Source organism: Lonchura striata, chromosome 19, assembly GCF_050655825.1.
Source record: "Lonchura striata isolate lonStrDom1 chromosome 19, ASM5065582v1, whole genome shotgun sequence".
Lineage (NCBI taxonomy): Eukaryota > Metazoa > Chordata > Aves > Passeriformes > Estrildidae > Lonchura > Lonchura striata.
The window spans coordinates 3,342,306-3,355,683 of NC_140721.1; the positions used below are offsets into that span (position 1 = coordinate 3,342,306).

Sequence of the window (13,378 nt, forward strand, 5' to 3'; positions counted from 1 at the left end):
GCTGCTGATCTGAGGGGAGATGACTTTGGTTTAATTTACCCCCTGCAGCAGGCCCAAGCTTGGATTTGTTATCTGCATTAAAAGCTTTCCCTGGGCTCCCTCCACTGTAAGATATCGATTATTTCATTGTTTCATTCTGTTAAATACTCCCTTTCCTTAATAAAAATGTCATAATCAACACAAGTGAGGATTTGGCTCTTTTTTAAGGCATCTCTCAGCATCAGCTGTGCAGCCAGAACAAGGTGAGTCACCTGCCCTAGCTGGGAGCAAGCAAGAGGGAAAAGGAAAACTCTGCTTCTCCATATGTGCAAATTTAATTTTCTTTAGGATAAAACATTCTTCAGGACAATTGAGTGTGTGACCTTCCTCTTGAAAGCTATCAGGTCAGAGCAGGCACCTCCAGGAGCTGGAGCTTCAGAAGCAGGAGGAACAAACCAGCCCCTCAGAAAATGGGGATTCTGAAAGGCTTTGAGAGCAGGTGGTAAAAAAAATACATAAAAAACCCAATAAAATTGGCAGCCACTCAACTCACCACTCTTCTGAAACTTTGGCTCATGGGCTGAGGTTGCCTAAATCCCAACCCAGCTCTGACAATGAGTCATTTTATGACAAACTCCAGGCTTCATTATCTGCCTCAGCAAAGCCCAGGCAGAGCTGGAGCAGCGCACTGGAAACCTCCAACCTCTCCTGAACAGCTCCTTGTCTTCCCTTGGCCAAAACCCTGCTGCTGGCTTGGCCTTCAGGCTGAAAGGGCTCAGGACTGTGAGAGCAGCTGCTTTGGCAGCACCAGTCCCCAGCTCCCTGCTCTGGAGGTGGCCTGGGATTTCGGGATGCTCTGCGAAGTCGCGCTTGAGAGCGGAGTTAGAGCAGAGGCGAGAAAAGAAGTGCAAAGAAAATCACTGGTGGAACAACACCTAAGGTGATAATATGGAGCAAAAATTGCTCCTGACAGGGTGTTCTAAAGGTGCAGAGGAACCACAGAAAATCATCTTTGAACAGCCCCATTCTGCAGCTGGGGATCAGCAGGTGAAATGAGGAAGGATCTGCTCTGCTTTTGGGGCAGGGCAGAGCTCGGGGGCTGTCCCACAGGCAGGGAGATGCTGGGAAGAGTTTTGCCAGCCCTGACATCCAGCACCCATCACTCCTTGAATATATCAGCAGCAAGACAGTCTCTGTTTGTGGGCAAAGAGAGGCACCCACTGTACTGAAGCACTCACTGCTGATTTCCTGCCTCCCTGCCTGGATTTGGGAAGCCACGGAGCTCCTGTCCCAGGGCTCTTGTCTGAACAAAGCAGTTAATTCTGCAGGAACACTGAGAAATAAATGACCCCAGGCATCATAAAGATCTTTACAGAAACTCCCTAGGCAGCCAACCTGGCTTAGCCTATTCCTTAGCAGGATCCTCTCTGCATCTCAGGGCCAGCTTTAACTGGGCTCAGGAGAGTGCTGCAATTTTCCTTCTTTAAATATCTAAATATCTGCCCATGCTGCCTGTCACCTCAGCTCTCCCCCATCTACACGGGGAGATCCCACTGGAAAGATCTGACACCTTGTGCCAAGCTTTGCATATGGAGGTTATAGCAGGAGAAAGGGTTTTGGGTTTGTTTTTTTGGGGTTTTTCTGGCCTCTGAAATAGTGTTTGCACTGTCATGACCAGGCAGCAGCTGGCACAAAGAGCAGGCAGAGAAATGCTGAGTACAAACACGCTGTCCAGGAGTGGATCCATCCATCCATCCATCCATCAGAGGCAGCACCCAAAGGGTCTCTGCTGTCCACCACCACCCACTCCAATCCCTCAGGACAAGCTGCAGCTCCTCCCCACAGGCAGCAGGAATCCAGCCTCTAATCCTGCACAAGGGCAGCTTAACACAAACCAGCCAGCCCAGGGCAGGCTCTAACCCAGGGGGAGGAAGGACAGAGCAGAGGAATCACTTGTTTGGTTTGCCAGGTGAAAAACGAAAGGAAAATTGCAAGTCTTTGGAAGCTGGGGAGGGAGGGAAGAGCAGAGGAATTTTGTGCTGCCTGTTTTTAGCAGGAAGGGCAGGGAGGGAGGGGGACCACGACTCAAGGATGAACCTGCTCTCTCTAATCCAATTTATACCTCAATATGCCCAGCACCAAGTAGGCTCAGGAAAAACAGGAGAGGCAGTTCAGAGGGCAGGAATGCTTGGGGAGGAGCAGGGCTGGATGATAACTTGAGGGGTTAGTGACTAAATTAGTAGGAAGTGCAGAGAGAACACATTTACATCTCTTTCAGCTGCTTCAGGTGTGATAACAGCCTCTGCTTTCCCAGTCACTTAATTGTTCTGAGGTTTTTGAGGGGGAAAAAGTGTCTTTCTTCTGCACTGCAGAGTTCTGGGAAGAGCCATGCTTGGCTTTAAGAGCAACCTCACTTCAGGAAAAATGTTACTTGGTCTCACAAAGCTGCTGGGCTTTGCTTTGCTCTGGGGGAAGCTCAGCCTGTTCTGCTGGCTCTGCAGGACAGAGAGGAGCTCCAGGGCTCTGCAGGGCCACAGCCCCAGGCTCTGAGTGCTCCTGGCCGTGGGTGCAGGCAGCTCCCACCCCAGACCATTACTCACGTTGTAGAAAAGGCTTTGCATTCAGGGAAGAAGGTGTGACAATGCGACAGCATCTGCCAGTACAAAAAGGAAAAAAAAAAAAAAAAAAAAAAAAGCAGCAGGGAAAAAGTGATGCCAGGGCCACAGCTTTGTGTGCATCCTCTGGGAAAGCTGTGCTTGCAGGGAATTCAGCCCCAAAAGGCAGGGATGTGCCTGGAGAGGGGGTGCAGCTTACCAGGGGTGCGCCGGTCCGAGGCTTGGTCACTCTGGCCGCTCTCTGCGGGGCTGAGCTCGGGGCCCTGCTCACTGCCCAGGCTGCTGTGGCTGCCCCACAGCGGGGGAGGCTGGGGGGTCCCCAGGGCTCTGCTGCTGGCCTGGCTGGGTGCCCTGGTGGGTGCTGCAGGGACAGGACAGAGATGGTGCTGAGGGAGGGCTGTGCGCCCCGAGCCGGGTCCTGCAGCAGCAGCAACAGCTCCAGCTCCATCCTGGAGCCCTCAGGAGCAGGGGGAGCCCCAGCTCCTGTGCTCTGCCCCAGGAAACACCAGTGCTTCCAGCCAGGAGGGAGGAGCTGGCCAGGGATGTGGTGGTCCCAGCTCCTGGCATGCTGCAGGCCATGGAAAGAGGCAGGGAGAAATCCTAGTGGGAAAGGCTCAGAGCTCACCTGGCACAGCCAGGAGGGGAGGAGAGCCAGGAGCCAAACACTTTACACTTCCCACCCTCCAGCCACAAGGAACTCCTCACCCATTCCTGCTTGGAACTTTCTCCCTTGAGAGCTTTTCAGTCCCACGGGGACGGGTTTGTCATCCAGGCTGGAGGAACTGAGCTCCGAGTCGCTCTCGCTGTCACTGGAAACCACTGCAGGAAAGATCAGGGGGAGGAGAGGAGAGAGACAGTTATTCACAATGTTCACAGCACTTCCCAAAGAGCTGCCAGATGGATCCAAGTAAAGCAGGAACAAACCCTGACTTGCTGCTCACGTCCTCCCTCTCCAAAGGAGACCCTACCTGCAGTTCCCCCACAGCTGATGTGGTTTTACTCCTTGCAGATGATTTATAACTTGGTTTTACTCCTTGCAGATGATTTACGACTCTGTAAAGTGCAGACACCACCAGAGCTTCTCTCCTAAAGCTGATTGGGAGCATGGGGCTGCTCCTGAGCCACTCCTTGCTGCTCCTGAGCCACTCCTTGCTGCTCCTGAGACACTTCTTGCTGCTCCTGAGCCAATCTTTGCTTTCCTGAGACACTTCTTGCTGCTCCTGAGCCAATCTTTGCTCTCCTGAGACACTTCTTGCTGCTCCTGAGACACTTCTTGCTGCTCCTGAGCCAATCTTTGCTTTCCTGAGACACTCCTTGCTGCTCCTGAGCCACTCCTTGCTGCTCCTGAACCAATCCTTGCTGCTCCTGAACCAATCCTTGCTGCTCCTGAGCCAATCTTTGCTCTCCTGAGACACTTCTTGCTGCTCCTGAGCCACTCCTTGCTGCTCCAGGCACGGGGCTCTGCTCCCACTGCCCCATGCCAGCAGCCCAGCAAGCCCCCTGCTCCTGATTTCACTGCCTCCCACACAAAGTCAGCCTCTAAGGGGTGGCACAGGGCTGCTTCCTGCTCAGCTGCAGCTGGAGGGGTCCTGGCTGCAGCCCTGGGTGATGTGGGGAGAGGGGTTGTTTCCCTCCAAGCTGCATTTCAAGTGTGGCAGGGTCTAAGAGGAAAACACCAGATAAATCCTGAGCACATCCAATCATCCCCATCAGCAAACTCTTGTTACTCCTACATCCCCAAAGTTCCAAAGGCAAGAGTCACTTCTTTCCTCAAGGAGACTCTTCTTCTGTTCCAAAACTGTTTTTTTTTTTCCTGTGTTTTTCTTCCTCCTGAATCCTGGCTCTTTTCCTGCTGCTTTCCACTCCCCATATTTTCCAAAGGAGCTGAAGGAGCCTCATTTTGCCAGACACATCTCCCCAAACTGGCAGGTTCTTTCCACTTTTCCATGCAATTATGCAAACACCTCTCCTGCTTATACCAGTGTAAAAGATAACTCGACTGCCAGCTGCTCTGGGTAAAATGAAAATAGTGTTTTTCCCAATTCCTGGGCTTTTGTGGTGGTTTGATCTCAGAACAGAAATGGTGGAGCTGAGGAGGAGGGGCTGAATGAGAAAAAAAGAAAAAAAATCTGGTTTTTGTTTGAGGGATTGCACCTACAGCATTTCTCCATCTGAGCAGGCAGGGACCAGCTCAGCAGCCCCTTCAAACAGCAGGTCACAACTCCTGGTGAAAAGTACAAAGCAGCCCATGAGGGATGTAAAGTAGGGAACACTGCAACCTGTGGAAAAAGGAAGCCCCAAGGATTTATTTTAGACCCATAGGACGTCTCCAGAAGCTCCCACTGCCATGAGAAGTGATTTTCTCTGTGACTGAACAAACCCCACGCTGCTGCCCCAGCTCAGGGCCGTGGGTGCAGGGGAACAAGGTGACAACCAGGGGGTAACACAGAGCTGTCACTTCATCCCTCTGTGTCAGCCCAAACCCTTCAGCACCCCCCAGGACAGGAATTTGGGGATCCTTCCCCTTGCACTGAGCAGGAGTTGTCAAATATTCCTGCCAAGCACCTCTGCAGGCACTCCTGCATTCAAGGATCTGTACTACACAAAATATTTCATTTAAAAAAGGAGGAATGAATACCTCAAGTAATGCTAACGTCTCTGAGGATATTAAAGGTGGCAGCCAGCGTTATTGCAAAGCATTATTGAAGTTGTCCTGGCAGGCAGCTCCTCACACACACCCTGCACAGCCTTTCCCTGCAGGAAAAGGGGCTGTGGCAGGGAAAAAAGGCTCCTTTACAAGTTGGGGGGCTGCAGTGCTGGCTGAGAGTCCTCAAAGCAAAGGTTTGTCTAAAAAACATCTTCATTACTACCTGGGAACTTCAGGTTCAGGGAAAACATCTTCAGAACTCCCTGGGAGAGGTGGGGAATTCTATATAAACACTGTTAAAAACAATCCAAACATACCAGAGTGGGTTTTTTTTCCCTATACAATCCAAATCTCAGCTGCAAGACTCATTCTGACCATCTCGTTGCTCAGTTCTCGCAGAAAATGAAGTCCTATTCCACTTGGTCATCATCTATTTTTTTTTTTTCTCTTCTGGATTCATAAAACCCATTTCCTCAGAACAGCTCCTTCCTCCATGAATCCTCTGAAAATGCTGGGAGCCAGGATTTATTTGGAGAGGGCCCCATTGAATCAGTGGAGGTGACTTTAGCTGCCTGTCCTGCTGCCATGCAGCAGCTCAGAGAGAAGCAGCACAAGAGGAAGAAAATATTAATGACTCAAAGGCACCACAGGACCAGCCCTGTCTGCTCTCATTTCCTCTGCTGCCAATAAGAGTGTATTTTACTCACTGCACCAAAGTCTTCCTTTCAGGTAATCCTTCATCCAAACCTTCTGCTGGCACTTTCCAGAGCCCAGAAGTATTAAATCTGGTGTTCCAGCAGTTGCTGATATATCAATAGGAGTTGTTGGACAGCTGTTCCTTCAGAGGAGAGAACAGATTTATCCCTATCTCCAGCTGACTGGGGGGAAAAAAAAAGCTGCAGGGCAGGGCTCAGGCTGGCACACACACAGCCCTTGGCACGACCTGCAGCTGCCAAAAGCAGCAAAGCACCTGGGAATCACAGCTCCAGCACCAGCCCAGGTGAGCACAGCCCCCGAGCAGGGCAGTGAGGTTTTTGGCAAGCACGGGGAGCAGAGAGGGGACATCACTGCGGGTGGGGAAGTGAGAGAAGATGGGGATTGTTAGAGGCACTGAGGGCAGCTCCTGTGCCAGATCACACCCTGTGATCCTCCAGGAAGGAAGAAGAGGTGGCTGGAGCCAGCCTTGTCCATTCAGGAGCAGCTCGAGTTGCATTTTCTGCACAAGTTGGGTGCTCCCCTTGGTGGCCCCCAGCACAACCCTCTCTGGCCACTGCATCCCCCTGCCTCTGGCACATCCCATTGCTTGGCAGCAGGGATGGAACAGGAAAATCCCCCAGGGAGCAGCAGGCAGCCCTCCTGCCAAACAGTGCAGCAGCTCAGGGATCACACTTCTGTTTTCCAGCCTGCTGCTTTCCACGTTTTTCCTGACTCAGAGCCTGGATAAGGAAAGCCCTGCTGCTCTTGCTCCCTCCCCCTGACCCAGTGCAGAATCCCACCCACATTCCAGCACATGGAGCAGAGCTGCTGCCCAGCAAAAGAAATATCGCTGCTATTCTCCTCCTGACAATACATTTGTGCCTTAATTAATAGCAGGGTTCCCATGGCAACTGCTTGTTTATAACAGGAAAACTAAAAGGCACCAGCAAATCCCAGTGTCAGTGAGCACAGGAGAAACACTGGGTGTGCAAAAATAAAACTTCTGCCTGGTGGGGATGGCTTTTCTTCCTCGAGGAAGAAAAAGGAAGCCTGTGGGAGCCAATTCCCAGGTTCTGACAGTGACCTCTCACTTTTGAGGGGGAAAAAGGGACACCTGAAGTTTGTCCCATCTCTGCTGAATGGCAGCTCCTGGCAGGGAGGGTGCCCAGGGGCTGTGGCAGGGCTGGGCTGGCCCCACCTGCCTTGAATCCCTGCAGAGCTCCTTCAGCACATCAGAGGGGCTGGCCAGGATGATGCAAAGCCCACGGAGAGCAGCCTGTCAGAGGCAGGAGTGTTAAATGCCAGAGCTCATTCCCAGGAACATCCTGCCCAACAAGCTCCGGGGTTGTGCTCCGAGCTGCAGGGACGTGTCTGGGTGAGCGTGTACAAGGTGTGAGCTGACAAATGCTGTCAGGAAGCAGCTCAGCCCAGCCCCAGCTGCACGTTCCCCGTGGCAATATCATGGATCCACATCTCCACGGGGGAAGGAGGCTGCCCTGCCCACGGCAGAGCTGTGGGATGACAAACAGCAGGAGTCCCAGCACTGGCAGCTTCAAAGGAGGTAAAAGGAGGGGGGAGATGCACAAGCTTCCAGCTCCAGAGATGAATTACAGCCTGCAGTGCCCACTGAAAGCTGGCCAGAGGACAGGCAGCCTCACAGAGAAGGGCAACGGGGAAAGAAAGCACCAGAAAATAAAGCCATAAATTAATATTACCCAACCTATAAAACAGCAGCCAGACAAACATCAGAGAGCAGGGATGGAGGCAGCTCACCACCCACATCAAAGCTTACCAAAGGTCACTTTGTTGTCCTCCCCTGCTCCTGCCTGTATTTATGGGGAAACCTTCTCCAAAAAAACAGAACTCAGCTGAAAAGCTGAACTGAGCAGCAGGCCAGGTCTGGGCTCAACAGCTTCAACTCTTAATGTTTTCTCTAACCTATGAACAAAATGCAACTTCATCAATCAGTCCCTCTGCTAAGATAACTCCTTCCAAGCATCTCCTGGAGGGAAACACAACCATCTAATGTTGATCTAATTTTCCTTTAATTACAGAAGTTACAGCAGGGCTGGGAGTGCTTTCTTAGCTGGGCCCTGAAGAGCAGGTTTGTAAACCCAAGTCTCCTGAGGTTTCTTTATTAAAAGGTTATTTCCCCCTGCACTTCTGCTAAGAGGAGGAGTGCATGCAGCTGCTTCACTCGAGAGGTCTTCTCCAGCTGAGGGGATCTAACAGCAAAAAACAGAAGGGGAGAGGCCAGACAGTTCTGCTAATCCACACAGAGAGAAAGGGAATCAAAGCAGACTGGCAGCAGCTCTGATTCTGCAGCGCTCACACGCTGGCAGAGCAATTCCTACCTCAGCTCACAGTGACTTGAGGAATCTGCCCAGCAGAGCAGCAGAAGTGAGGAGCAAGGAGGGAGGGAATGAGAGCAGCCCTGGGTCAGCCTTGGCTGCAGAGTGCTGTCCACCAGTGGCACAATGCCTGGAGCTCAGCAGGAGCAGCTCCTCAGGCTGTGGCTGCGGGACTCAGATTCAGTCAAAGAAAGAAACTGAGAGTTTCTAGCCAGGCAGAAGTCTGGGAAAGAGCTGGGAAAGAATGTAAATAATTCTTTATCTCTCTTGTTGTTCATATTGTTTATAGTGAAGTTCTATCACTGTGCATCAAGCACTTTGCACCAATGGTGTGTGTTGTTTTCACTTCAGAACCAACAGATTTGATCCTTGGGAAGCTCTGTATAAAAGAGCAGTGTATTTTGAATAAATCAGAGTTTTACTCTCAGCAGCTTTCTAAGTCAGTCTTCTCATTCCCATCCTGCCTCCACAGCGACAGCAAGGAATGCAGGAAAGCAGGGGTGGGCTGAAGGATGGGCAGCCCAGGAGAGCTGGGGCTAACCTGGGCCACCGACCTGCACTTAAACATCAGCGAATCCTCCAAAAACCACCACACCATGGAACTCCAACATCCACGTGGGAAACACACCACACCTCTAGCAGAGAACTTCCCTGATGGCTGGGAAGCAACGGGAGAAGCCAGCTCCTTCTCCCAGCTGCTTCCTGGGAGAGACAACCAACCTTTTCCCCTGGCCCAGGTGAAGGAGTGGCTGCTCCTGAGGCTCTCGGGCTCGGCCGCCTCGCCCTGCCAGGGCTGGCACTGCAGCTCCAGGGCTTTGCTGCTGCTCCTCAAGGGCGTCACGAACTTGGGCAGCCCTTTGTAGAACCACGCCCCAGACCTCTTCCAGACCTGCCAGAGACACAGACAGGACACCTTAAGCTGGGTTGTTACAGCAAAATGAGCTCCCCACCTCTCGGGGTTCTGTGGTCAAGATGACCCCAAGATTGTAAAAAGTCTTTTCCTCCCAGCCCCGCAGCCAAAGAAGTCCAGATGTGTCAGTTTTGCTTTGTTTATTTTGTCTTATCTATAACATTCTTTCTCTGACCTGCTGAGCTCTCTCTAGCAAGTTGTCTATAGCATTCTGTCTGCCCTCTAGGGCAGTGTTCACATTTTATACTATTTTATACTATTTATACTACATTTTATACTATGAACCACATGTACTTTATTTACAGTTAATTCCCAATACCCATCACCTACGTTAGACAGTGTGTCTCTACTCTAAACCAATAAAAAGTGTCACCATCACAGTGAAAGCTGGAGGACAAGAAGGACAAGACACTCCCAAATTCCTCCATCTTGCCTCCTGAACCCCATTCTAAAAAACCCCAAAATTCTACTTTTCCACCCTGTGTTACATTAACTCAAACTCTTACGACCTGTAAATCTTCACACAAAGTTGGCAGTTTTTCCCACGGGCTAAAATCGAAGCCACAGGTGATTTTGACTTTGTGCCAAGGTCTCTGAGCCCCCGCCAGGGTCTCGAGACAGCCAGAGGGATGTCCTGGGTTCCACACCCACCAAGCTCAGCCTAGCTGCTCGCTCTGATCCCAAATTCCTTTCCAGCCCAGATTTTTCAGCTGAAAAATCCCAGCTGTGAGGAAGCAGCAGGTACAGGTGGAAGGAGGAGCAGAAGGTGATGGCAGAAGTTCTGCCTCATGCTGGACCTACAGCACAACCCCCGTGTTCATCCCACAGAGTAATTCAGGCCAAGCCGGGTCGTGTAACAAGCTTGAAAACCCCAGAACAAGAACAACACTCAAATAACCTGAACCTGCAGCAGGAAATGGACCTGGAGCACTAAACTGTAATATCTGCTGGAAAAACAGCCTCTCCTCTCCAATTTGGCTTTAATGCAGCTTATAAAGAAGGCACTCTATTAAGTATATTTAATATCAAGCCTGCTGTAAGCCAGGGGAAGGGAGAAGGGTGGCAGCTCAGACAAGGAGAAATGGCCTCTTACAAACCTAATTCTTGTGTGCCTTCCAGCAGCCTGGTAATGAGCTAATGACACAGCCAGGGCAAAAATAAGTTAACATAGTAAAAACATCATTTTTTACTTCTTGCACTTCTGCTCAGAGTGAAAGAAATCATCATTGTTCCCACGCCAAGTTCCCCAAGCATTTTACACACAGTTTCATCATGATGGCAGTGGGTGCAAATGCAGCTATCCCTAATTGCAGCAGCACATTTGCAATTTGCCTTCAGAGCTTAATGAAAGCAGAGGGCAGTGACAAAACCTGACATTCAGGACACCTGTAGTGACAAAATCTGACATTGAAAAAGCAGGACAGCAGCAGCACCACTACACTGACGGTTGCCTGGTTCCCAGCACCACCAAAAGAGCTCAAATCTTTGTGTTTGGGGCCTTGAAAGCCAAGGGCAGGTGATCTGAGTGCAGAGGGGGAGCTGGAAATGTGTTTTTTTTTAAAAAATCCACCCAGCAGAAGGAAGCAGAGCGCTGCTGTGACCCAGCACACGTGCAAGGGGGAGGCTCGTGCATCACAGCAGGGTCTACAAACCAGCAGGTGAGAGCATCCTACAGCTCCACCAACGTTCTCCTGCTGGGTAACCACCAGCAGGAGGGTGAGTCTGCCATCCAGGCAAGAAGCTGGGAAGCCAATTTCCCCAAGACTGCAAGTTGTTCTTCTGCAGAGGGGGTCTGGCAGGCAGGACACCTCAGCAGCTCCTTCTCCGCTGTGCCAACAGCCAAAGTGACCCAGGCGGGCAAGGCACAGGCTGGCACAGCTCCTCCTGTCCCTTCTGCTGGCACGTGGGGACTCACAGCACTTGTCAAGCAGCACATGGCAGAGCAGCACAGGGACCCTGCAGGAACAGGCTCTGCTGGCTGAGAATCGGGAAATGCAGCAGATTTTGAAGTGTGGGGCAGACATCTCTGCACAGAGCTCAGGCACACGTGGCCCTGCAGGAGCTGCAGGCTGGGCAAGCCCAGGTGTCCCTGAGGAAAGCTGGAGGCTTTGGGAGCAGCTGCATCCACAGGGCACAGCAGGAGAACAGGGACAGGGCTGGAAATTGTCCACCCCTGACACACGCTGGGGATCTGGTGCACACACCCCTTCCCTGGATGAACTGCCGGGGAGGAACAGCCCTGTGGTCCAGTCACTCCCTGAACAGACCTTGCAACATCTGTAATTTAATTTGAAGCACTGGAGAGACCTATTATCTTCAGGCGAGCTCCAATTTAGACACACCATAAAACCAATCAGACACAGCACGGATGGCTGGAACAAAGGCTGGTCACCCCCAGGTTTCTCACTACCCCAAAGCAAGTCGTTACAGAAAGAGTTAATGACACAACACACCCAGCTCTGATGTGGTAATGCTACTATAAAATTGATTCTCTGCATACATATTCCCTTTAAATTGGTGCTTCTAATAGAGTTTGGTCCTATTATGGCAGCAGTGAAATTGTTTTGAAATCAGCTCTAAAATAACTGCAGCGAGATGCTCTCCCCTGGATGGATTCAGTCCCTCTGCCCCTCCAGGTTTGCAGCACAGCCCATCTCAAAGGACCAGGGATCACATCCTGCTCTGCACATGGGGCAGTTGGAGCATCCTTGGATCAAAACTCAATGTTGCTGACTGCTATTGATGGTGTTTGATTGATGGCCAGACAGCAAAGTCCTTGCTTGATTTTAAATTAATACTTCTGTAACAGAGCCTTCAGAATAATATTCTTATTTATCAAGAGTTTACTCTTGCCAAGGAAGGGAGGATGTTGCTCCCACCAGTTCACATTAAGGTGAAATTTGTTCCCCACAGCAGCCTGAGTTTGGGTGGAGCTGGAATGTCACCAGGGAGAGGGACAGCCGTGGCCATGACAGATAAATGCCTTTTATAACCCTGATGATATTCCCCTTAAAGCTGCATCAAGCCATCACTGCAGCCATGGAGTGACACACGCAGAAGCAGATGGGGATTTTATCGAGTATTTTCAAGTGCAGCCTGGAAATGGGACCTAGCAGAGAATCACTGGGCCCTGGTGAGACTCATGTTGCTGCTCTGAGCATGCAAGTGCTAAAACAAGCTCCTGAACAGGGAAAACATGAGGGCTTGCTGATAGAGAGGTGGATCACAGCTGAGGGAATCCTAACAAGCACTGGAGCCTCCCCAGAGTCCTCCTCACCAAACCACATCCCCTAAACACAAATGCTTAGGGAAGATCTTCCCTGCAAAGCCACATTTTGCTCCATCACCTCCTGCTCGTGCCATGCAGTGTCCCCATCCTGCAGCCCTTCCCTTCACAGCAATCTGGGCTTGGTTGTCAGAATCTGTGGTTATTGATGATTCTGAGATTGTAGAAAGTCTCTGTCTGTCAGCCCCCTGCCAAAGCAGAAGCCATAATTGGTCTGTGCTGGTTTCCAGGTTGTTTATTCTGTTTATCTCTCACATGTTCTGCTGCCCTGCCCAGCTCTGTCCTGCAGGGCAGCGTGTGGGGCTCTGCCCTCAGTGGGATATGACAAACATTAAATACCAGAAACTCCCTGGGCTGGATTTACAAGAACGTGCCAATATCTGTCACCTATGTTGGACAGTGTGTCCCCAGCCTGAACCAACAGAAAAATGCCAACACCACAGTGAGACATGGAGGGCATGAAGAAGGAGAAAAAGGACAAGGCACACCCAATTTCCTCCATCTTGTCCCCTTTGGACCCCTTTTCTAGAATCCTAAAATTTTACTTTTTCACCCATGCCACACTTAATTATTACTTATATCAAACACTCAGAGCTTGTAATTCATCCTGTAAGATTGAAAACTCTTTTCCATGGACAGAGATCACAGCCAGTGTCTCTGGGGGCTCTGTCCAGAGACACTGTCTGTGATCTCTGTCCATGGGTCCCAGACCTGCCAGGGCAGCCAGAGGGAAGCTCTGGGCTCCCACACTTGGTGACAAAGCCACATTTTGCTCCATCACCTCGTGTCCCCACCCTGGCGCTGCGAGCGCCGCTGGCAGCGGGGAGGGAGAGCGCCAGCGCTCCTCGGCCTCGTTACTTGCATTCATCTGCCTCTCCATAACACAGAGATTTC

The 13,378-nt window shown here is 51.1% G+C and overlaps 1 protein-coding gene across 17 annotated transcripts in view; it reads right to left on the reverse strand.

Annotated features, from left to right (window-relative positions):
* Positions 1-13,378, reverse strand: part of RPH3AL (rabphilin 3A like (without C2 domains)) — a 40,888-nt gene that overhangs the window by 5,341 nt on the left and 22,169 nt on the right. For 7 of the 17 annotated variants that reach the window (XM_085557251.1, XM_085557250.1, XM_085557248.1 and 4 more), the window contains 3 exons: positions 9,009-9,177; positions 3,300-3,413; positions 2,645-2,955 (listed from right to left, as the gene is read on the reverse strand). In XM_085557251.1, the coding sequence (XP_085413377.1) occupies positions 2,747-2,955; positions 3,300-3,413; positions 9,009-9,177 (492 nt within the window). In that variant the 3' untranslated portion in view covers positions 2,645-2,746. The other 10 variants (XM_085557259.1, XM_085557260.1, XM_085557254.1 and 7 more) reach the window with 4 other exon arrangements.